General features: G+C 37.9%; 2 protein-coding genes across 8 annotated transcripts in view; one reads left to right on the top strand and one right to left on the bottom strand.

Moving 5' to 3' along the window:
* Positions 1 to 16,361, bottom strand: part of akap9 (A kinase (PRKA) anchor protein 9) — a 70,893-nt gene extending 54,532 nt beyond the window's left edge. For 5 of the 6 annotated variants that reach the window (XM_037793749.1, XM_037793751.1, XM_037793750.1 and 2 more), the window contains exons 1-4: positions 16,132 to 16,361; positions 5,078 to 5,353; positions 1,160 to 1,204; positions 186 to 239 (exon numbers count right to left, since the gene is read on the bottom strand). In XM_037793749.1, coding sequence (XP_037649677.1) covers positions 186 to 239; positions 1,160 to 1,204; positions 5,078 to 5,353; positions 16,132 to 16,179 — 423 coding nt within the window. In that variant the 5' untranslated portion in view covers positions 16,180 to 16,361. The remainder of the gene's footprint in view (positions 1 to 185; positions 240 to 1,159; positions 1,205 to 5,077; positions 5,354 to 16,131) is intronic. The other variant, XM_037793753.1, reaches the window with a different exon arrangement.
* A 6,819-nt stretch (positions 16,362 to 23,180) lies between these two features.
* Positions 23,181 to 25,576, top strand: part of LOC119503945 (transcription termination factor 1, mitochondrial) — a 2,502-nt gene continuing 106 nt past the window's right edge. Inside the window, exons 1-2 of one of the 2 annotated variants that reach the window (XM_037795995.1) lie at positions 23,181 to 23,423; positions 24,374 to 25,576. The exon at positions 24,374 to 25,576 is cut by the window's right edge and continues 106 nt beyond it. In XM_037795995.1, coding sequence (XP_037651923.1) covers positions 24,423 to 25,576 — 1,154 coding nt within the window. In that variant the 5' untranslated portion in view covers positions 23,181 to 23,423; positions 24,374 to 24,422. Of the gene's footprint in view, positions 23,438 to 24,373 lie in introns of both variants that reach the window. The other variant, XM_037795994.1, reaches the window with a different exon arrangement.

Here is a 25,576-nt window from a genome sequence, read left to right as displayed (position 1 = left end):
GTAGGTATACAGTACATATAGTCAAGTGAGTGCAGCATAAAACAGGCGTGGTTAGTCGGTTTAGAGGAAATCTTGCAGAGGACTAGAGTAGAAGCAAACAGAGAGTTAAGTCCAGCAGCCAGTGGGTTCGCTAGAGAGCAAAGCAGATGCCGAGCCAAGAGAACTGCTTGAACGGATTACTGTACCCAGATAAAATCCGTAGTTAGGCTCTCTGTCATCTCATCATGGCACCCATTTACCTGTTAATTCACAATGCTGTCAGTGACACATTAAGATCTGGGGGTCGTGACGGAGACGTCTACATAAATTACAAGTCTGATGATTTTTTTTCTTGACAAACATTCTTAAATGTTGGTTTTAGTGTGGACTAAAATCACATTTAAATCATCCTCTTACTGATTTAGATTTTCTAAATTCTTTCAATTTTCAAACAGTCTCCCCTCACTCATCACCCATTGGTTTGTGGGCTGCCGTTGTGAAGCCTCGGGTTTGGCATTTTGGCTGTTGCCATCTTGGGATTAGACCGTCGCCATGATGGTTATTTGCAACCAAAAGTGAGACGAGAAGGTGATGCTAAGTACAACCGAATGCTGAATAAGACACTTTAAGGCGACCAAAAGGTTATAATTAACTTTCATGAAGTGAAAACACACTGTGAAAGTGTTAAAGTTCTATGACGAAGACACGGACAACTCCCAGACCGGACAACGCCGTGGTAGCGATCTGTCAATCACAAGGTAGCCACGCCCTAAAGCATCCCCTGCTTTATGGTCTATTTGACTCTAAATGGGACCATAATTTACTAAATGAACATCATGCTGTATTGAAGAAGACTTGAAACTAGTGATTGAGACCATAAACTCATGTTTACAATGTTTACTGAGGGAATAAATCAAGTGAGAAGTAGGATCATTTTCTCATAGACTTCTATACAATCAGACTTCTTTTTGCAACCAGAGGAGTCGCCCCCTGCTGGCTGTTAGAAAGAATGCAAGTTTAAGGCACTTCTGCATTGGCTTCACTTCTCAGACCCCGGATTTGCCCACCGGTGTAAACTTGGCATTGTGAAAAACAATTGGGAGTTACCATAAAATCATAAACAAAAACATAGGTTAATGTCACAAAGTGATAATATATATATTCAGAAAGGTCATCTCACCTCTGAGGAATAATCTTCAGCAGTAGTGGACACTTCACTCTCCGGCTGCAACAGAGAAGATTAAAAGGATTTCATCAATACTGAATGTAGAAAAAACTAGCAGGATATGTGAGCCATGTAAAATAAGTGATTTCAATCAGCAAGTGCATAGATAGTACATGACAGCCAAAGCATCACAATTGAACATCACTTAAGTCAAATATGTAAACAGTTTTATTGTGAAAAGAAAATTAAAGTCATTACAGTTCCAGAAATCTTCTGTTCTTTGATCCAATAGAAAATGAACATGAGAAAAATGTTCAATAACAATTTGAAACAATTCCTGCCTTATGTCCTATTTCAGTAGGCACTCAGCATAAATCAAATATGGACCTAACCTACTTCTGTCACACCGCTCCGTTCTCACTCCCAACGAGTAATGACGGCCATTATTGAAGTCTATTTTCGGGTTAATTCCTGAGTCATAAATTGAAACTGCATGGGGTCCAGGACGGGAGAGAAATGACAGGCTTTACTTCCGACTGATTGCAGAACTTGAACGTCACGTCAAACTGTGAAAAGCGGCGTGCACAAAGAAGAATATTGGCCAGGTAACATGTGACGAAGACATGTGAACATTTTATTACAACCTCGTTGATTGATGGAAAGTTTACTGGCAGCTGCTGATGTCCGAGAGGCATCAATGAGTCAACAACTCTTGTATTTGCAATTATACTGTGAAAGACTTGAGGATGGATAACTTTGATGCTGTAGCGTTTCCACAGCAACCATGTCCTGCTCACAGAAAGCAGCGTCACTAGAAAAAATCTCTGAAGAGAATCAAATCCCATGACCAGTTCGTCTGGGATGAGAACAAAAACACGGAGGAGGATAAAACATTTCACTTTAAACGGTTACATAATGTACCTTCATAAATAATTCAAACACACTGTATGGCTCAGCCTCTTAAAATGCAAGTTTCATTTTGTTAGTGATACATAACAGCTCCCAGCAGAAAGATACAGAATGTCCCACAGCCCTTTTGTAACAGAGAGGATTGTGGGTCGCTCCCAAGGTAAAAAAAAAAAAAAAGAAATCTCGCCGCGCAACAAAACATTCATACATTCAATCAACCTTAAGGTCTGGTAAAAGTGTTGTAAGGCCACAGGAATTGGTCACACAGACCGACGCAGCTTAACCTGTTGAAAGGCAATTGTCTGTTTCCATGGCAACCAGTAGTTTTGTGGGCATGTACCGCATCAAATGTACAGTGGGTTCAGGGAGAGAGTGGCTGCGCAGCGCCGATAAAAGAGACCGAGAGGGCTCGAATGATGAATACAAAAAAAAAATATGTAAGAGCCCTCCGGTCACTGTTTCAGAAGAGATGCTCGATATTTATTTGTCGAGAATCCTCATTGAGACCAGTGAATGGGATTTATTGTAGCTCTGAAGGTCATGTATGTTTGCAAAGCTTCCAGACCAAATACCAATTATCTTTTCAAAGGTCTTTATGAGAATACAAATTAAACTGACCGAACATTTTTTTTAAATTAAAGCAGGCTGGGTTTGCAAGAAGGGCTGCAGTTGTATCTGTGGATATGAAATGAATTCGCAGAACGCGTCGACATTGAATTTTCATTCCTGTGTTGGCAAGATTCAAATAGCATGCTTGATGAAGGCCTCAGTCATTGGTGTATTCTGAAAAAGAAGAACTAAGCAGTTGAAGGTTCGACCGAATCCGCAGCACAACCAAAACCTTAGAAAGTCTGTCTCCTCCAAACTAAATATCTAAAGATACAATAACACTAATGTGTAATCTAGATGCTCCAAACACATCTCAGAGGGTATTAAAGGCATTTTGAGAAATCCAAACTTTACTCTGAGGAGACAAAGTCAAAGATACATTTTCTTTCTATACAAGAAGTACGAGTGTCAGTAATTAAGATTTTTGGGAATGTGTGCATTTTGGTCTAATTGTGAGAATCCATAATTAACTGATAACTTCCTGTGAAGGTTTGTGGTAAAAACTCTGTAATTCAGCTCCATATATATACAGGGAAATAAGTTTTTCTTGGAAAGAATAGCTCCTTTAAAGTGAAGTGCTTGTAGGCAAATGTCATACAGACATTTTCTTTTAACGAAGCGTAAAGACCTCAGTAATCAGATTTTTTTTTTTCCACCTGAACTCTTTTCATTTAATAAACACTGTTTTTTTAAATTCTGAAGGAAATAAGGTAACAATTTTAATTTATTCTTTCCTGCTGAAATTCCTACATCAGCGCTCTGAGCTCACAGAGGGACTGGTTGTCATGACAGCTACAGCGGGCTCATTAAGCTCCAGGAGACAACAGAAACAAAACTCTAGAGAGCACTATGATCATTCTCACACAGATCTACGGGTATGAACACATCTCTTATAAGCTCTTATAAGTACATGTTAATTATAAAATCTAAAGCCATGAAATGCCTAAAGTTAAAAGACTTTCTTGGTGCAGGAGGAGCCGACAGACCATTCATTAATAAAATCAGTCCGCAGCATTAGAGAAACACTTTTCTGATGACTGTTGAAATCTAAAAAGGCTTAAAATATGTCCAAAATAAAAAATAAAAAAATCCCAGATTCATGAATAAACATTTTAAAATGTTGTGTGACTTATGAATCATTGAAAGAAATGTGCTGAATGCTGTTTCAAAGCATTTAGAGGGTGGATGTTATTATTTATAACACCACAGACTAATCTCTGGAGGGATAGTCTGGAAATGTGAACGAATATATTTTTTCATGTGTCATAAAAAAGTAGCATTTGAAACTAGTCAAGTCATAATTTTATAATTAATTCCATAAATTAAAGTGCAAAATTGTCTTATTGTTAAAGGATATCTATTACAATATTTTAAACCAGTGGATTTTACTCTGTTTAATGTTAATGAGTAATTGAGATATCACTCATTGTTTTTTTCTGTGGCTCAACAAACTTGTGAACCCAATATAAGTTTGTCTAAATCTTAATTTTGAAAAAATGATCACAATACCAATGGGCATGTTCAGACCAATTCTGAATTGTGATTGGAGACGGAGTCGATTCCTCACATCAACTTAAACACTCAAAAATCCTTCCTGAATGGCGCACATTTATTTTGAAATGCCGCAGGATGCAGCAGATGTGTTCTAATCAGTTTATTGATTGGAGGTAAATCATAATTTCTCTTACTTGTTGTTTCACTGAAACATTTTTGTTGGTAAATTTGTCTAAATTTTCTCCATAAATCAACTATAATCTCTAAAAATGAACACATGGAATAAACTCCTACTAACTGGTCAAGCTTACACCTGCTCAGTTCCCTTTCTAGGGCATTCAAATAAATAAAGATTTCATTACAAAATAACCATTATTTCTGTATTTATTTGAGCTAAAACTATCAGTCAATTAATTGATTACTCAATCAACAGAAATTGGTAACTATTTTAATAATACATTAATCGTTTTAAGAATTTTTTGAGCAACAATACGCAAACAAATTCACTGGTTTCTGCTTCTCAAATGTAAATAATTGCTGATTTTATAGGTGTTTTTTGATAGTAATCTAAATATATTTGGGTTTTAGACTATTGGATGAACAAAACAAACAATTGAATATGTCAACTTGGACTTCAGGACATTTTAATGGGCATTATTTGGTATTTTTCTGACATTTTACAGACTAAACTATATAGTGATTAATAGACAAAATAATCGCCAAACCAGTTGATAATGAATATAGTACTGCAGCCCTACTTAATTGTCATATAAAATGTTTTCTCTGACATGAGTAACAGTGACCTACTTTGTACACTTTGTCCAGCAGCACCAAAGCTAAGGTCTGAGTCGTTCTGAAGCATTAAAAGGAATGAATGGACTGTGTGGATTCTGTACTACTGTAATAAATCGTTATGTCTACCTCTATGGTGTAGGTCTGGTCGTGCTTGACAGTCTCTCCGCTCCGCAGTGTCCTGGCGAAGGTAAACTCTGTGGTGGGTGGGTCTTTATTTCCTTCTTGTGATCCATCTCGTCCTCCACCTGAGACCTCCTCCTCTCCTCCCACAGTCCGATCCGGCTCGACCTCCACCCGTCCCTGCAAGTCCCCCTCCGAGTCCTCTCCCGGCTTCCTTTTCTTCTTCTTCTTCTGTTTCTTCTGGGAGTCCGCGTGAGCTTTTCTCTGGCGATACTCAGCCAACTGGAGAAGGAAGAAGGAAACACACAGTGTCACACTTTCTGCTTTAACATTAGCAAACATTTAAACAAACATCTATTTGAGTGTCTTTCTAGTCTACATCTCCGGTTGTAGGTTACATTCAGATCTATGTTTATCTGACCCTAATACTATGACTTTAGAGCAAGAACCACCTGCTTTAGCCTAATTCACAACTTCATTAGTCCGCCTAGCACAAAGTTTATATTTCAAACAAAGAATAAAAACAACATATGAACCTACTCTGAGTCTACACAGATTGGCGAAACTGCAGCGAAACATTGTGTGTCCCAAAAAAGCGTCTTCCCCGCTCCGAGTGAGTCCTCCCTCCCTGTGTCCATATGACCCCGACACATGCCTCTTGCTCTGCCAGGTGCTAATCCCGACTAAAGGGATTACTTTAGTTTACTTTATAAACTATGTCAGCGATCATGTCTGAAGAGCGAGAAGAGTATCTTCATTGTTGCTTTTAAATTGGTAATAATCATGGATTCATGATAGAAACAAGTACACAAACCATTCTCCAATTCATATCAATAATAAGATGTAGTGCTTGTGCTAATCTACTTTTAATAATAATTTACGGACTTCATATGAGTCTTCCCTAATCTTCACAACAGCATCATGCTGTTTGGCCCATCTCAATCATTTTCATAAATTGTGCCTCTAAGGATAAACTAAAACTTCGGTCTGTCAAAGAAATCCTTAATCACCGAAATTAGGACTGCAATACTTCTTTTCATTATCGATTAATCTTTCAAATAATTGATTTTATCAATCATTTATTCTATTAAATGTCATAAAATAGTAAAACTTCTTCAAGTGTCTTTGTGTTGTTTTGGAGAGCGGGCAGCAGGGGAAGGACCCAAACGTAGACAAAAGCAGGCTGACTGGTGAAGTCAAATCATTTATTTAACAAAAGGCTTACAAGCTGAGAATCTAAGATGCTGAAGGCAAGTAAAGGGCAAACGAAACTCCATGCAACAACGAAGACAAACTGACAAATACCGAAGGAACTGGGCTGTTACAAGGACTAATGACTGATTAGGGAAGTGAGAACAGGTGAGCAGGAGGCTAACGAGGGACAGGTGAACCTAATTCACCGGGGCAGCCGATCAAAACTGGCGGGAAAACAAACAAAGACAGGAAGTGAAGTGATCTGAAATGTGAGGTGAGTAAAACAAAACAGGAAGCACTAAACACAAATGAATGACATGAAACAAACAAAACATAACTTAATCAGAGTGGGACATGAAAAATAGATATTCAGTTTACCATCATATATGACAAAGAAGAAGAAGTTGTATTTTTTGCTCTGTTGATCAACCAGTCGATTAATCTACTTCAATTAGCTTCTTTTACTTAACCAACAATCCAAAATTCAAAAATAATCAATTCACAGTGAAATAAAGCAGCAAATCGTCACATTTGAGAAGCTGGAATCAGTACATTTTTTTTTTTCTTTGGGCTTAAAAAAATTATTTAAATGATTAATCGACTATCAAAACAATTAGCCATTAATTATTCCCTCTTCATTTTCTGGCCTTAATCAAAAACCTAAAAGGCATTTTTTTATTTTATTGAGTGAATAACTTTCATCATTTGTATGATGTTGTGACGCAGGCCTCTTTTTATTTTGAAAAACTAGAACGCATAATTAGGTGAAGTCACATACAAATGCACATACTAAACAAGTCTAATTTCTAACTACTCATTACTATTTTACATTAATAATCACCAGGGAAATGATGATACTAATTAATCAACCTGTTCAGTTATTACTATTGTGTGTTTATGTGTGTATTATGTATGAGCCACCAGTGACAGCAGATAGACAGCAGAGTCCTCTGAGCTGGGCAGACAGCAGGGCTGCAGGTGTCACTGCACAGGTGTTACATGGATTGCCATAGATATAGACAGACTGTTGCCAAGGATACCGTGCTAATGCGTGCTCACCTGTCCCGGAAATGCCCATAACCCCATGACAGAAATTATAACCCTGAATGCACATTAACATACGGGGGTTGGCACTGTTGCTTTAAACTACTTTTTCCAAGGTCAAGAATGAACTTTCATGCTTCAACTATGGATAAAATAACCAAATGGGAATGTCTGTTTGTGTCTTGTCCAGTGATCACACACCTGACAAATCCAAAAACTTCATTCATACTAAATCAAATATTGCATAAATAAACATGCTCATTGATTTGCAACCTACTATACCTACATACACCTAGAAATATTAAAAAGGTACAGTTCAGTTTAATAGTACAGCAAAATATCTGACAGTAGTTAAATCTATATTATTTCAAGTTATATATGGTCATATCACCCACCTCTACATGTCAGTTAAAGGAACCCCTGTGGAGTTAGAAGTGCTATGTTTTTGAGTGGGTCCCTGTTTTGTTTGTTCTTGTGCACAATGCACAAGGACGCACATGCATGTACATGGGATGCATGTGGCATTGTTGCCATTGGTTACACACTATTCCACTGATTTACAGGTGGATTTGTGCCAAGAAAACCAGCAATGCTCTGGCAACGGTGTGAAGAAGAAGACTGATAACAAGTTAACAATTTTCTCAATAAAAATCTGCCTTGCAAATGTTTTGCGAGGAAGGAATTTAATTAATCTGATATCTTTGTAAGGCCCACACAATGCTTACTGGTAAACTTTGTTTACCTGAAAGCTCGAATTAACTACAGTCAACTAATTGACTTTAAATACTTTGCTCTATAGGGATGCAAAACGATTATTTTCATTATCGGTTAATACAACAATTATTTGCTTGATTAATCTATTAATTGCTTAATCTATATGTCAGAAAATAGTGGGAAAATGCCTGATAAAATTCCCCACTTTCACTTTCTTTATTCAACCAACAGTCCAAAACCCAAAGATATTCAGTTTACCACAAAAAAGGAACAAATCCAGACACTTGAAAAGCTGCAACCAGCAAAAGTTTAGTATTTTTGCTAGAAAAAACAAACAATTAATCGATTATCAAAATATCGATCTAACCTATCGACTAATTAATTACCTGTTACAGTTCTACTTTGCCCTCACTGTGACTAAGACATGTAGCACAGATTTTATGCACCTCTCTGGCGAACCACACGCCTGAAGCAGCAAAGTCAGCATAAAAGTAAGCACTTTTTTTTGACAGGTCTGGTTTGGTGATGCTGCACAAAAGGTTAGAGGCCGACACGACCGAGCTGAGAGTGGGCGTCGCGGTCACGTCCCCCACCCACAACACTCAGCTGAAAAGCTCAAAGGGCTTCTGATCTGTGCCTCTGCACCTCCACACACACACACACACACACACACACACACACACACACACACACACACCCAACCCCTCATCTAAATATATCCATCTATCTGCACTTCCAGATGAGCTTTATACCAGAATCTGGCGATTACGACGACAGAGAGGCTCTAGAAAACCAAACAACAAGGCTATCCTTTAATTAACATGCTGTTATACGCTATGCAGCGGACCTGCCAGCGGAAATCACCCTGAGTTCTGGAGAAGTCTCGGGAAACCCAGCCTTTCGTTGAGCTGCTTATCATATCAAGCTGCCCTATTTGGCTGGGCAGAGCGGCGCATTGGCAGAACATATGGAGTACTGGAGCCTGTGTAGCTCTATCACCATCTGGGGAAAGAGACTACGTAGGTGTATCACCATCTGCTGTCTGAAAACATTTACACAGGCACATCTTTTTACACCGTTTTTTTTAATTTATTTATTTTATCCATGTCTAATAGTAGCTGACTAACAGCATCAACAACAACATCCAGTAGACTGTTTGATTTCTTCCAGCTGGTGAGATGAACTAAATATCGATTACAATCTGGTGTTACTGGAAGGCGTGGAGCTTTGATAGAGTTTTGATCGTCTGAATGAGCGCGGATGTACATTTATGTATGTCTTTTCATTTGTTTTTTATACGTCTAAATCTTTTACTGATGCAACTTTGTGGAAACAGGTGGAACATTTGTTTTTCAGCAGGATAAATTTCAGTTTGAGGACATTACACAAACAACACATTGTAGTACGGTTGTGTGATAACACAATGTACTGTTTGTCATAGATGATGTTGATTTGCATATACCACATCGCTGTAATGTTTACAAAGGTGTGGCTATCCCTTTAATAAGTCTGGGTGTATTTATTAACCATTGTGGGCAAAGTTGGAATCAATCAGGATTTATCTGTGACAATACTTTTAATTTGTAGGGAATTCAATTTGATGATTAAGCCAAAAACATACATTACTCACAGGTAATTGATTTACCTGAAAATGTACTATATCATGACATATATTGATAGATAATAATTCATCTTTCATCTTGATCTTCAGGTTTTAGCTAGAAGTCACCCCCCTGTTAATTGTTATCACATCAATGTTTGCACCTAGAAGTGCAAAATACATGAGGAAAGAAACTTTATAGTAGTATAATAATATAATATAACAATAGTTTTAATAAATAAAAATATGTCAGCACGGCAACAGGCTCTCTTCCAAGGGCACTGACGCTCTAAGGCATTCAAAAGAAGTACGTCAGCCATGACGAGCCTGGCCTGGTTACACTTCCTGTTATAACTTATTATGTACTGAGACAATTAGTGCATAATTTAAGTCGTTTTGCAGTTTGAGATGTTCACACTGATAATGAAGTGTTATGCAATAGCATCAATGGCTCATTTAAGTTAATGATGATATCATTAGGCTATACGAATACATTTAGAATTATATTATAATTCGAATTTTATAGTCAAACAATATAATGTCAATATAATTATGAAGTGTAATTTATATAGGATTTTCAAACTCAAAATTGCCTCAGAGTAATAAAATATACAATCCAATAGTGAAAAACTTTGGTTTGGATAACAGCAGACTTAACTGCACATGACTCCTACGACGGAAGTTGTGTTCGGACCTAAGAGAAAATTCAAAATGCAAGGCGAATGCGGCAAGTTCTCCTAAATCACTCGTACAGCCACTTAAGAATTAATCTGTTCGTAATCTGTGGCCCAATGATTTCTCAGAAGATCATGACTTTTGTGCCTCAGGAAAAAGCATACTGAACACATGCAAGTCTGTTTAAAACACTTTACCACAAACTGAAACAAGTAGTGCATGCTTAATAAACTGTTAACAAGTATCATTCAATGATTAAATAAGTAACAAAGTTGTTTTCTGTAGTTTGTAAGACACACTGCTAAAAATACTGAAGCAACACTGACATGCAGCGGTGCAGAAGAACCCAGGGGGGGAAGCTCACAGCCTCCAATGTCATGTGTCAATGAGACAGTCAGCGACGTTGTGTTAGTCAACACCCAAACTACTGCAGGGCAAAAATCATGGGCTTTACCCACACATTTTACACACACATTAAAGTTAGCAATCAACAATAGCTAATCGCCCTGAAAACACAGCAGCAACTGAATACCACCTCTGCTCCACCTGGTTCATGTCAGGTGCATCGGGTGGAGCTTCATCTGTGAAACGTTCAAGAGGCTCCAAACACAGAATCGGCTGCTGAATATATAATTCATATATGTGAACATGCATCTCACAGACATACGATGACCTGTAAACATCCTGCCCTGAAGTCTCTTCACACTGCTCAGACTGATCTGAGTGGCGAGTAGAGAGTCGTTTCAGAGGTTTATTCTGATTCTCAGCACGAACAAATTGCCAGTGAACAATGAAATTTGGTTCCGTTTAATCCGCGGGTCGACAACTCGACCTTGTTTCTCTCAAGCAATACTTATTTTTCTCGGCCCTACGTGCCTTTGCATTCAACAAATCAAAGCCATGATCAAAATCAAGTGTTCTTATAACCTCTACTGGGAATGAGGTGCTCATGCAGCATCCTCCTAATGACAGCCGCCACAGTCTCCCTCTTAACCCCAGAAAAACAATGGGCAGTGGGCAAAAGGGAAATGTCTTTGGAGATGGCTGCTATTCCAATGAGCCAGAAAAATACTGAGCTCACAAGGTAAATATTTTCTACTACAATTTATCCAATTCCAGGCTCAGTAACTTCTGGATTTTGGCCCTCTGGAGAGCATGGTATGTAGGTGCAATATCCTGGGTTTCAGTCTAGCCAATAGGACCATTGTTGCATGCCCTCATCGAAATGTAATGTTCTGCCTGGATTTTCTAAAGTTCCTATACACCAAAACATAATATCATGGGGTTGTACAGTTCATCTGGAAGACAATCTTGACTCAACACTTTCATGATTGTTTCATGCAAACCAGATTGGCATAAACATTGTAGTGCATGATCAAACAAAGACTCTCACAAAGATAGTGAAACCAGTGAGCTACCTCCGGGTCTGAAAAATGAAGCCAATGCAGAAGTGCCTTAAACTTGCACCCTACTTCTCACTTGATCCATTACCTCAGTAAACATTGTAAACATGAGTTTATGGTCTCAATCGCTAGTTTCAAGTCTTCTTCAATTCAGCATGATGTTCATTTAGTAAATTATGGTCCCATTTAGAGTCAAATAGACCATAAAGCAGGGGATGCTTTAGGGCGTGGCTACCTTGTGATTGAGAGGTCGCAGGTCATGGTGTGTTTTCAGTTCATGAAAGTTTATTGTAACCTATTTGGTCACATGAAAATGTCTTATTGAGCGTTCGGTTGTAATTACCTCCACCTTTCGTGTCACTTCTGGTTGCAATAAACCAAGATGGGGACGGCCAAAATGCCAAACTGCACAGAAAGTTTGGTTCAGTCATCTTCCAGGTTAAAGCTAATTACAGTGGACAGCTGTTAGACTATCACATTCAATTAATCACCTGAAAATCCCTTCTCAAGCCGCGCAGCATGACATCACAAGAGCTCCAAAAGCATTTATTGTTCTATAATCAAACATATAGGGATGATAAAGACTGGAGCCTAAAAGTGAAACCCTCCAGTATCAATAAAGCCAATTAATAAGATGAATAAGCCACGGTGGTCAAAGTCTGTTCATCATATTGAGCTGTGCAGGGCACATACATGATTAGTCACCTGAAGGATTAACCATTCAGGCCGAAGCTAAGTAGATCATCTTGAACCTTTGCTGTCCTCAAAACCTCCAATGCTGCCTGACAGTGCTGTGACCTAATTGAACCCCAAGGAAACCTTCTTGCAATATTTCTGTGGACGCACTATTAAAGTTTGTTGTGTTATATGTAGTTTGGCAAATGGTCTCTCCAATTTAGGCTGAACACATCTTTACTACTATAAAAAGTTTAGGCTATGATATATTGTAATTTGGTTTGGAAATAATGACTGTAAGGAATCTTTTTAGCGTCGTAATTAGCACAAACAGAAACACAAGTGTAGAATTACAAATCTATGACATTGTGCATCAGATATTCACTGCCCTGCCTGACGCCTGGTTTCTTGCACAAGCTTTGCAAGTAATGAAATCAACCCATCAATCGATCATAATGGCAGAAGCTGGTCAAGTTACAAACATACTTTGCAGTGAGCAGACACATCAGAGAAGCAGAGAAACAAATGAGCACGCCGTCCTCCATGAGTGACGCGTGCATCCCTTGGGCCGAATTAAAAAACACTGCAGTGCCCAGCCCCTCGGCCAATCTGTATGATTTTGAAAATGCTGCAACAGCAAATGAGCTGCTGGCACATTAGTCCCTGAAGTTTTATTAAAAAATCAGTGCTGTTCAACACTGTGTGTGAGTGGCGGATTAATGGGCAGACAGAGCAGGACTGATCCACAGACAAAATATAAAATATTACAAGGGAACAACATTAAAAGTTAATGTCATTCAATAAAAGAAGCCAACATCTCAACCTTTATTGGCGACAACAATTCAAATAAAATGATAAAAATGTAACTGCACTGAACTACACAGGTAATTTACACAATTTCTTCCTGTGAGTGGCACCATAATGTGACTTTAAGGCTTGTTAAAGCATCTGCAGAGTCCGGATTAGACAGAAAGAGGTACGAGACTGGTAGAAAGAAAGTAACAAAGAGATGATGTAACACAAAATCTTTCCACCATCTTGAGCTCATCACTGCAGTGTCTCAAGAATGACACTCAAAGCCTTATCTGCCATGCAACTGGAGCCGAAGTCTTGCACGAGTAACTCCATTATGCTGGTAATGCACTTGTCAATATGGTCCATTTTGCCAGAGAGAAAAGTGAAAGCAACAATACAACTGCAGCTAATGGCTTGGAACAATAGCCTGGCAACACCAGCCCCCAATTAACGCTTCATCTTCTGGTATGACTCAATAGGCACTTGCTTGGGACGGACGTCATTCCAAGCAGGGCTGTACAATAGATAATCGACAGTTCTCCTTTCACTCAGACATCAACATGAAGTCTTCCCTACAACATCAACAGCTAAATGTTTTCCCTTAAGGTTTGGAGAGGCAGTGGGTCATCATCTGAACACTCCCCATAGCTGATTGACTCTGACGTTTATCAGCTTGGGCTCAATCCAAACTCACAAGAACCAGTCTGACTTTGGGAGGCTATTAGAGAAAATAATGATGTCCTGGATAGCCATTAGAGGTGTCACTCAGTGAAATATCTTGTGAAGTCCCCCCCCTGCATGTGAGGGCATGGTGACATGGTATTGTGTAAAAAAAACAGCAATCCTGCTCCAGTACAGAGAGGCCTTTTATAAACCAAAATGCCATAACCATGGAGATGGTGTTTCTCATGGTCTCTCCCACTGTGCTAACCTGAAAAGCCAGAACTCCAGCTCCAGTATGAAACCTGGAGTGACCAAAAGAGACACCAAACACAGCGTGTTAGATGTACTCTGCAGTGTCAGGAGGATGGAGAGCGTTTGGAGCGTTGTACCTTTTTCCAAGTCTGTCTGACAGAAATCATTCTTATTCTCAATATCAGCTCTTTGTAAATGTATGGGGTTTACAAAGAATCACACAGCTGGACAAATACTGTAAAATTAAGAGGGATGAACAGTTATACAGTGAGTGATGTGTGAGTGATAGTGCCAAGATGAGGCTATCAAGATTGATTCTACAATCACTAAATTGTTACACTGACAGCCAGATTTGTATTTAATTCCTCTCTCTGTTGCACATATGCCTGATCGAATTAGCCACATGTCTTTAAGGTGTGTTATTATCATACTGTATATATCTCGTTAAGATATCTTTGCAGGCATGTTAAAGGTCCCATATTGTAAAAAGTGAGATTTTCATGTCTTTTATATTATAAAGCAGGTTTAAGTGCTATATAAATACTGTTAAACTATCAAAATGCTCAATATACAGAGAAATATACACGGCCCGTAAATCAGAAATTTTACGTTTAAAACAAGCCGATTTCTCTCCATTTGTGATGTCACAAATATACAATATTTAGACCATTACACGGTTCTAAACGTAAACATTCTAAATGTGTCCCAGTTTATTTCCTGTTGCAGTGTATGTAAATAACATCAGCTGACAGTTAGTAAACATGGACCCAAACTGTTGCCTAGCAACGCAATTCTGTTGCAATTCCGTTGAAATGCATTAAAACGGAGTGTTCCAGACAGAGGGTAAATACAGGTATATTCAGGCTGACAGTACGAGGAAAACAAAGTTGTTTTTTTAACATTGCAGCATGTAAACATGTTCTATTAGAAACACAAAACACAAGTATGAACCTGAAAATTAGCATGATATGTCCCCTTTAAGGACAGTATTCATCCCCAAGATGTTTGGGTATACTACACATATTAATAACAGAGTTACTGCAAGGTCATGCAGTATACTTCACCAGTCAAAGCTACAAGAAGTGAGTGAGTAAGCACAGCTCAGACAGAGCAGTGTACCATTGCAATTTATATCATGAAGCAACACTAATTTCTATGGCAAAAATAATAAAGATGACATGGGCATCCCTCCAGGATTACAGGGCATTATATCCTGTAGTAGCAGCATTGTTTTACATCAGCTACTGGATGGTGGGGGGTTGTCCTCCTGACCTAAATGTTGATGCTGATACTGATAAAGCCAATGTAAGTTTTGCATGTGGGACAGTGTTTGCTATTCTTGCTAGTGGGGATATATGTCCTGTAAATCCTGTTATTTCATTGCAATTTTATAAAAGTGAAGCAACACTAATTTCTGTAGCAAAAAATAATAAAGATGACATGTGCATCTATCCAGGACTATCCTGTAGTATCAGCATTGTTTTACATCAGCTACTGGATGATAGTGATGGGGGGGGGGGGGGGGTTGTCCTCCTGACCTAAATGTTGACGCTGATGCTGATAAAGCCAATGTAAGATAAGTTTGGCATGTGGGGCAGTTTTTTCTCTTTGCTAGTGGGGATATAATGTATGTCCTGTAAATCCTGTTACACCAGCCTGTCCACCTCACCTCCTCACTTCAAGGTGGCATTTCAAAGCCTTTGATAACAATGTGCCTGCTTGACTTGTGAGGTGATTAAGTGAGCAATGCGTGCACACTCAGGGAAGAAGTAAAGAAGTAAAATAAACATGGTGTAACAGTAGACTATGCAGCATGACAAAGGAGTCTAGCAGTAGCTATGTATGCTAACACCACCGGCTGTCAGAGGAGGGCGCATGTTTGCTGGGACTCTGACAGCTGAGATGAGGACAGGAAGAGGACAGGAGGAGGAGGGGGACAAAATAACAGCTGACAGACAACAGATGTGAGGATAATAAGTTGTAGAGAAGTAAGAGACTACTTTACAGCCATGCTAACAGTGTTATAGTGAGTTATTGTCTCCTACCTTTGCTTTGCCGGCCTCCAGCTTCTTCTGCCTCTCCTCGTCCTCCATGACCTCGGTCCCTGTGGCTGAAACAAGAGAGAGACTGCTTCATCTAATCACTAACGGGTTGATTATGTGTCTGGTTTGGTTTCCAGCTCGCTGCTGTCAGTCAGCAGGTCACTGGGAGCTGTCTTCTTCTCCTTGCTGGTAGTCCGCCGCCATGTTTTCCACGTAAACATGAGACTCAGCTATGATGACGTAGTAGAGGTAGCTTCACAGGCCACGCCCACCTGGCATTCCACTAGTGTTGCCTTCACGGGCTGTCAGAAATATCGTAATTACTCCAAATACAAACTTCAGTTTGGTTTTGATCAGTGGTAGGAGAGGTAATTAGATATTTTAATTAAGTAAAAGTACCAATAACACGGCATAAGATAAGATAAGATATTCCTGTATAAATCCCGCAGTGGGGAAATTTGCAGTGTACAGCAGCAAAGGGGATAGTGCAAAAAACAAGATGCATCAGCTAACACAGTAAAAAAAAGAGCTAAACAAAGTGTAACAAAATATGAACCATTTAAATAGGAGCACTATATAGAGTATTGACAATAAACAGACTATTAACAAAATTGCACGAGTGGAAAATGATATTGCACAGTGAGAATGAATGAATGAATGAAATTCCACCTGAAAATATCAGGTTATTGTCAGTTTTTTGGTGTGTAAGTGTAAGTGGTCTACTGGGAGCAGTGCTGGTTGTGAAGTCTGACAGCTGCAGGAAGGAAGGACCTGAGATAGTGCTCCTTCACACACTTTGGGTGGGGCAGCCTGTCGCTGAAGGAGCTCTCCAGTGCTGTGATGGTGTCTTGCATGGGGTGGGAGTCATTCTCCATCATGGATGACAGCTTAGCCATCATCCTCCTCTCTCCCACCATAAAAGTACTCTATTACAAGGAAAAGTCCTGCATCCATACGTATTAGCAACACAATGTACTTAAAGTATCTAAAGTAAAAGTATTCATTATGTAAAATGGCAATATTCAGTGTTATATTTAGGCTATCAGGGTTTCTGTCCATTTGTGATGTCACAAATTAACAATATTTAGACCATTTCACAGTGTAGAGTAGAGGTAGCTTCACAGGCCACGCCCCCTGGCATTCCACTAGTGTTACCTTCACGGGCTGTCAGAAAATATCGTAATTACTCCAAATAAAAACGTTCACCGAGGTATTTAGATCTTTTACTTAAGTAAAAGACAGTACCACGACATAAAAGTACTCTATTACAAGGAAAAGTCCTGCATCCATACGTATTAGCAACACAATGTATGGCTAGCCACAAATGGCAATATTCAGTGTTGTATTTAGGCTGTCACATATTACTGGATTACTATTACTGATGCGTTGACGTGTAAGCAGTATTTTAAAGGTCCCATATTAGGCTCATTTTCAGGTTCATACTTCTATTTTGTGTTTCTACTAGAATATGTTTACATGCTGTAATGTTAAAAAAAACAACTTTATATTCCTCATACTGTCTGCTTGAATATACCTGTATTTACCCTAAGTCTGAAATGCTCCGTTTTAGCGCATTTTGACCACGGAATTGCAACAGAATTGCTTTGCTAGGCAACAGCTTGGGTCCATGTGTACTTCCTGTCAGCTGATGTTATTCACATACACTGCAACCAGGAAATAAACTGGGACACATTTAGAAGGTTTACATTTAAATCTGTGTAAAGGGTCTAAATACTGTATATTCGTGACATCATGAATGGACAGAAATCCTGACAGCTTGTTTCAAATGCAGAGTTTCTGAATACGGGCTGTGTGTATTTCCCTGTGAATTGAGTGTTTCGATGCTTTCGCAGTATTTATAAACCTGCTTTATAATAAAAAAAAAACATGAAAATCTCACTTTTTTATAATATGGGACCTTTAATGTTGTCAAACTGGAGCTAATCTTAACCACTTTATATACTGTTTAGTAGTTTAATCTAACAATCCAGCATATTTTAAAAGCTCATCATATGTTTTTTTTATGTAAACTCTAAATTGTATAAAGTAACCCCTAACTATAGCTGACAAATAAATGTAGTGAATTGAATAGTACAATTAGTAGCCTATAAAGTGGCATCAGAAGAGGTACATATATATGCCTCCAATTTTATTTAAGTACAGTACTTCAATGAATGCATTTCCACCACTGTAGCCTAATAATCTAACAGTTGTTGACAGTCCAAAACTTATTAGATAAACCACTATTATTCTGTTATATGTACTTTGTCTTTTCTCATGTTTTGATCTATGAGGATTGGAAAAAAAATCTGAATTTGTACAAGCAATACAGACATGACAGAATCCTTTAATGTATTGATGTACAGTAATTTTGTTCATAATCATTAATGATATCATCAACATATCTGCTGATTTTAATAATGTCATAAATTTCACATAAATTTTATATGCAGTCTGAATCCTCCTTAAAACGTCTGCTCAGTTTCTATGGTAACGGGAGGAAAGGTTTGCCAGAGCTGTCCCAGCTGAGATGTTTCTTTTTTAACACTATAGATATTTTCATTTGAAAGCTGTGGTTTTTTTTTAATTTATGATAAAGACTTCAGCCATCGACTCACATTTTACAGCATGGCACTTGATTGGGCTATTCTGAGCACATTTCAAACAACAGTGGCGTATACTTTGAAAAGGAAACAGTTGAGCTTCCTTGGCTGAATGGGACAGCAGCGGGTAACATGAGAGACTGGCATCAGTTTCTAGGACAGATGGAGAAAGGACACAATGTCCAGTATTTAACTTACAGACAGACACTGTGTGGAATTGATCGTTAGTCTACACAAATAGTGTATACATCATTATAACAGTTTACATTAGGCTATCTGTTATGCAGACATGTTCAGGATACAGCTTACAGTCTACAGAAATTGTCATTTTGGTTCACTTCATTCATTCATTCTTCTACATGAATCGCTCAACAAATTGGAGATGTATTGGTGTTGACAATACCTGTGATATTTAAAAATGAAATATTGATAGCATCTTAATAATACACATATGATAATACTGTGTTTCTTTATGGTTACAGACTCTCCGTCCACCTCCCTACACTTGTATTCTGAGTGTAATTAATTCGCCAAAAAAGAGACAAAATGTACAATAAACAAAATTAAAGAAATATTTGACTGATAATAAAAAAATTAATCAAATTTTTTAAATTCTTTTGGCCGTGATAATTGTGTTGTGGAAATCTGATATTGTGACAGCCCTATCTGGAACCAGTGATAACCAGGGCCGTAGTTGGGATTTTAGAGGTACTGAGGTCATTTTTACTATTTTCTGCATCCTTTGTTAGATCCGTCTTTGTTTTTATTTGTTTTGTGTCAAATACAAAACTATACAAATAAATCAATTGTATACAAATAAACTTTATGTTTACTTTATTAGGTCCAAATTCCCCCAAAGTAACCTTACCCTGCATTACGTTTTTGGAGAGATACTTGAGAAAACAGACAAATTAAAGATCTTGAGTCAAAAATATATACAGCTTGTGTAATGTAGGTGAATGTAAAGTCGTTAAAAATCTCCAAATTTACAGAAACAACACAATGTTTGCCCTCAACTAAACAAGGTTCATGTAAAAACACCTTTAAATTAAAGCACCTGTCGGCCACAGTCCTATCACCTTGTGTTTCAATATAAAAACATGCAACTTTCTCATAGATAACCTGCTGGATTCATATAAGTTACCAAAGTGTAAAAGTTTCTTAGAAACATTTCCAACATACCGGCAGCAGCAGCAGCAGGAGAGGATGCTCTGTGTCTTCTGCTGACCGGAGCCGAGCAGCTTATAGTCTGGCAGATTTTGAATTCCACCCATCTTCTTTTAGACATTCTTACCAATTGGATCCCACCTGTGAACGCTCGCTAGTTGTGCGACAGCGTCTAAAGGAACCACTGAGCATTTGAAAGTTTTCGACAGTTTCTGAATTATTGATTCACTGAAGGAGTATAGTGTGTCAGCAGTTACCCGAGCAACTTTACACCAAGTAGACCATAACAAATGGATCCGGACAGAAATCCATTTACAACAGCAGACATATTCATGAGTGAAGTTGCACATTAATTCACTAAACATTTCCAAGATGTTCAGAGGGGAGTGGAACATGGAATTAGACATGCAAAAGTGAATGAAAAGACAGCAGGAGAAAATGATTATTAGCTAAGATATAAGGACATTTTTATAAGAGCATGGCTGAAGGGAAGGAGAGACACTCAGTTGCCAGTTTACTATGTATGCCTATCTAAAACTAATCCAGTCTAAACAACAGCCATAGAATAATAGAAATGTAGTGAACAGAATAATAGAACCAAGTCTAATCGGCTGATAGATGATCAAACCTGCTAATAGGTGCAGTAGGCCCCTTCTGACCCACATCTATGAGACGTATCCACTGATAACGTCCATTTAATGACCTGATAACAGTCTAATCAGTCCCTGCAATATTCTATACTGTAGAATAGTGTGTTGCTGTTATATTGTGCCATTTCAATGATAATGAAAATTAAATAAATTAACTTGGAGATGAGAAAAAAAAGCCCTTTATCAGGATAAACTTATGGTCATTAGCATTTCTGTTCTTTTCTGCTATTTGGTGTACAAGTTTGGCAACATTTAGTTTTTGGTGTGTTTCTTGAAGATATTTTGTTTTTTTAAAGCAGTGTCTAATCCCATGTGGGATGAGCCAAATGTCTTTATTTTCAGCTACATAATAAACTAGCGACTGAGGGTAAGATATGGCTTTATTATGCAAAAGATGTAACATATAGGAAATGTCTCAGTGTGGGAGCAATTTCAAATTGTTTTCCATTTTTCTCATCATTTGTCTTACATAAAAAATGATTGAAACGAGGCAGAAATATAAGATTGGCATCACATAACACATTATGCAAATTCAGGCAGAAGTGCTTTGGACAAGTGCGAGAAAAGTGGAACTGTGTCTGGTAATGACAAATAAACCGTGTTGATGACTGAGACAAAATATAACTGCAGATCCTGTCGTGGAGGAAGCTGTTTTCACTCAAACACCACGCTCACTTCAATCTTAGAGCGGCGGGGTGAAAGCTCATTTGCATAATGAAGATATCAGTGTTCTGTATTAAAATATGCATGAGTGGTGGGACTCATCAGTAAAGAGAGGCAGTGGGTCAGTAAGGGGTTTTCAGTGCTATAAGCTGTGAGCCACAACACATGGCAAACGCTCTCTTAAACTTCGTGGGCATACAAGAACGTCAGCTGTATGTCTGACATGAATTAACAATTAATGCCTGTAACTCACAGTCTAATAAGTATTTTTATGATGATACTGAAAACATTAAGCTTGCAAAGCAGCATAATACAGCTATGAATGGACTTTAAAAATCCCATTTCACTCTGATGGCTGTGTAAGTGACTGAATACTTATTTACAGTGACAATTTGTGCACAATAACAATGCGATTATTTAGGGTCGTCTCCATTGAGAAAGTCAAGCCCTCTATAGTGTTTCTGTGAATTTGAGTTTTAACAACAAATTCTACAAGTGCACGCAAATGATATGAAGATTTTTGAAGGATGGTTCCAGCAAATATTATATTATAAAATTAATTCAAATATAATGAAAGAATGTAGTATATCTTCACCGGAACATCCTTGCAGTGTGGAGAAGGCCATGAAAATGTATGCCATCAATCAAGGAGATAAAATTATTTATTATTAATAAATATTTATATTTATATATATTTATTTTCATAAATAAATTCATATTTATTATTATTATTATTATTATTATTATTATTATTATTATTATTATTATTATTATTATTATTATTATTTATTTTCTTAATTTTATTTCAATTTTGAATGCTGAAGTTGTTTTCACTTAGTGTGTTCGTCTCTAAGCTCAACTACTTAAAAAATGGTTTATAAATTAATTACGAACTGTAAATTGCATGTATGAAAACAACCTGGTCATAAAGGGAAAAAATAAAGTATAAAAAGAAAAAAAATAAAGTTACTTGAATTGATCAAATGAGGGGGAAATAATCATAATAAAATCTAAAATCCTGCTTACTGCTTACTGCAACCATTACTGGGTTGTACTCCTCCCCAGTACTACAACATTATTGTGACCACTGTGAAAAGTAACCCATCAATCCAAATAGTATCTTATTTCGAATTATTTCTGATTATATAATTAATTTATGGTTATTTTATATTCTTATGAGTGTATCCTATGACAGTTAGAAATGTGTAACCCCTAAATGAAAGTAATTTGCTTCCATCTAGTGGTTGAAAGTGAGCAGAAAATCCATTTCAACTCCAAAACACTAGATGCTCCATAGAATAGGCAAGCACCCAACTGGACTATGCAAGCACTGTAATAAACCGGAAACTGTCAAGCATGCTCTTATAGAGTGCAACAAATATGACAAAGAAAGAAGGGAATTGCTATCAGGAGTAAATGATGGAAATATTACAATGGGGAATCTGCTAGGAAAGACATCTAGGAAAGTGCACAATCTTCTGATTAATTACTTAAGGGCAACAGGAATAATGGAGAGAATTTAGTTATTAATATGATGTTATTTTAGTTAGGTATTATTATTATTATTATTATTATTATTATTATTGTTATTATTATTAATAATAATAATAATAATAATAATAATAATAACAATAATAATAATAATTATTATTATTATTTTATTTTTATTTTTATTTTATTGTATTTTATTTTATTTATTTGTTTTCCTGCCAATCTACTGCGCCACACTCCAGTCCAGTGACGAAGAAAGAAGGGAATTGCTATCAGGAGTAAATTATGGAAATATTACAATGGGGAATCTGCTAGGAAAGACATCCAAGAAAGTACACAATCTTCTAATTAATTACTTAAGGGCAAAAGGAATAATGGAGAGAATTTAGTTATTAGTATTATTATTATTATGTTATTTTAGTTATTATTATTATTATTATTATTATAATTATTATTATTATTATTATTATTATTATTATTATTTTTTTTTTTTTTTTTCTGCCAATCTACTGCTCCACACTCCAGTCCAGTAGGTGACGGTAATGCGCCTATAAACTGGTTTGCCAATCGCCAATAAACACCAAAGAAGAAGAAGAAGAATCTCGCGAGAGTTTATTCAAAGTTACTCGTTTCCGGTTTGATGTTGACACAGAGCTGTGAAGAACAGTGAAAGAAGCCTCAGCAGCATGATGAACTGTAGGAGGCTGAGAGACACCAAACGGTAAGAAACAAATGGTAGGTGTTTATTATTTATATTTCTACAAGAAGACTATGGCTTGAGACAATAAATTGTACGTGTGGTGAGAGTTGAAACGTTATCAGTTAAGACTTTGTCAGGTCATTTGGGGACAAACTACATCTACTCAAGTGCTGTACTTTGGTACAATTTTGGGGTACTGTATTTCTTGACTACTTTCAATTTATGCTTCTTTATTTCTTGCACATTTATCAGACAGATGTAGTCAGGGAATGAAATTAGCCCCTGCCACATGCCAAATACAGACAGGTTTTCCTTATATTAAGAAATATTATTTTTAAAAACAATTCTGAAGCCTAAATATATGGTAACACTTTTTAAAGGTCCACAACTGCAACATTGGGTCATGGCTAGTTAAATGATAATGTCAAAGATATATCCTCATCATTACCTATTAGTTAGCTGTTACAAACGTTATGTTGGTTTGCACTGTTTAAGACCATGGGGGCTATGATAACTTGTGTATTGTTTCTTTGACTATGTAGATTAATGGCTCTCCAACAGCCCCTCTGCCCCCCTGTGACTCTCTCCGTCACACACACACTATTGCCCCGCCGACACTGGCTCTCCCCCTCTTTCATACACTCTAAATACCACCCCCTACTGTATCCCTCTCTCTCACTCTCTCTCCCTCTGATACCTGATTGTTTGCACTCCGGCAATATTTGCACTATCTGTATATATCATGTTTATTTTTGTTTAAAGCTTATTTTGTATATTGTATATTCTTAAAATTTCAATTTTTTTAATTCTATTTTATTCTGACGTTTTTATCTATTTTGTTATTATACTGTTTGACTTGCACCAACATAACCAAATCAAATTCCTAGTGTAAATCTCTTACACCTGGCAATAAACACAATTCTGATTCTGATTCTGATTAATATTCAGCTATATGTTTATTTTTCTTTTAGGTCCACTAAAACCGCCAGTGATGTCACAGTGTAGCCCTCCTCATTAAACATGGCAGCAGTAGCTGGAGTGAGGGCTCTCCTCAGCCTCCATCGATCGGTGGCGTTGCAGCGCAGCTTTGGGCTCATTCCAATACAGTTGACGTCAACCTGCCTTCCCAGGGGGCTTTGCAGTGCTCCTACAAAAAGTAATGAGCCAAAGCCACCAGTGACCCCAGAGAATGAGTCTCTGCTGGATAATCTCAATCTCCTGGGAGTTGATGTGAAGAAGGCACGTCAGCGTCAGCCTGGGGTGCTTCGTAAGGCTATCACTAATGAGCAAGGTCTCGCTCAGTTTCTTCAAGGTAAAGGTGCCAGCCGCAAAGTAATCGCCGGCATCATATCCCGTTATCCCCGCGCCATCACCCGCTCAATTGAACACTTGGAACAGCGCTGGCAGCTGTGGAGAAACATCTTCAATACTGATGAGGAAATTGTGAGCATCCTGGATCGCTCACCTGAGTCTTTCTTCCGGTCCAGTGATAATGAGAGTTTGGAGAAGAACATAGCTTTTCTGACCTCGCTGGGACTGAACACCAAAGACCTCCATCGGCTGCTGACCACGGCGCCGCGGACATTCTCCAACAGTTTAGAGCTCAACAGGCAGATGGTGGAGTTTCTGGAAGACATCTGTGCCGAGCTCGGTGGGAAGAATCCAGAGCAGTTTGCCAAAGCCGTCATATCCAGAAACCTTTACATTCTCATCCGAAGCACTAAGAGAGTCAGGACAAACATCGATATCCTGAGAACTTCTCTTAAGTTGAGCGATTCAGAACTGCTTTCTCTTCTTCAAGGCCCTGGAGCAGAAATACTCGACCTTTCCAATGAATATCTGAAAAATAATTTTAACAGTCTCCAGCAGAAGATGGTTTCAGTTGGGTGTCGGAAAACTGACATAAAAAAACTAATAATCAACTATCCAATGGTTCTGTACATTGGGCCGGACACGCTGAGCTCTAAACTGGACTGTCTGCTAAACGGAGGAATAACAATGAAGCAGATACTGGAAAAGCCCAAAGTTTTAGACTACAGCACACAGAACATTACAGGGCGACTAAAGGAGCTGCAGAGAGTGGGATACGACTTCCAGATGAATGGCATCAACATCCTGGACTCGAGCCGAAAGCGGTTTGATGCAAAGATGGAAAGACTTGGTGCCTCACCAGA

This window comes from Sebastes umbrosus, chromosome 15, assembly GCF_015220745.1.
Source record: "Sebastes umbrosus isolate fSebUmb1 chromosome 15, fSebUmb1.pri, whole genome shotgun sequence".
NCBI classification, from domain to species: Eukaryota; Metazoa; Chordata; class Actinopteri; order Perciformes; family Sebastidae; genus Sebastes; species Sebastes umbrosus.
This window is presented reverse-complemented; position numbering and strand designations above follow the sequence as displayed.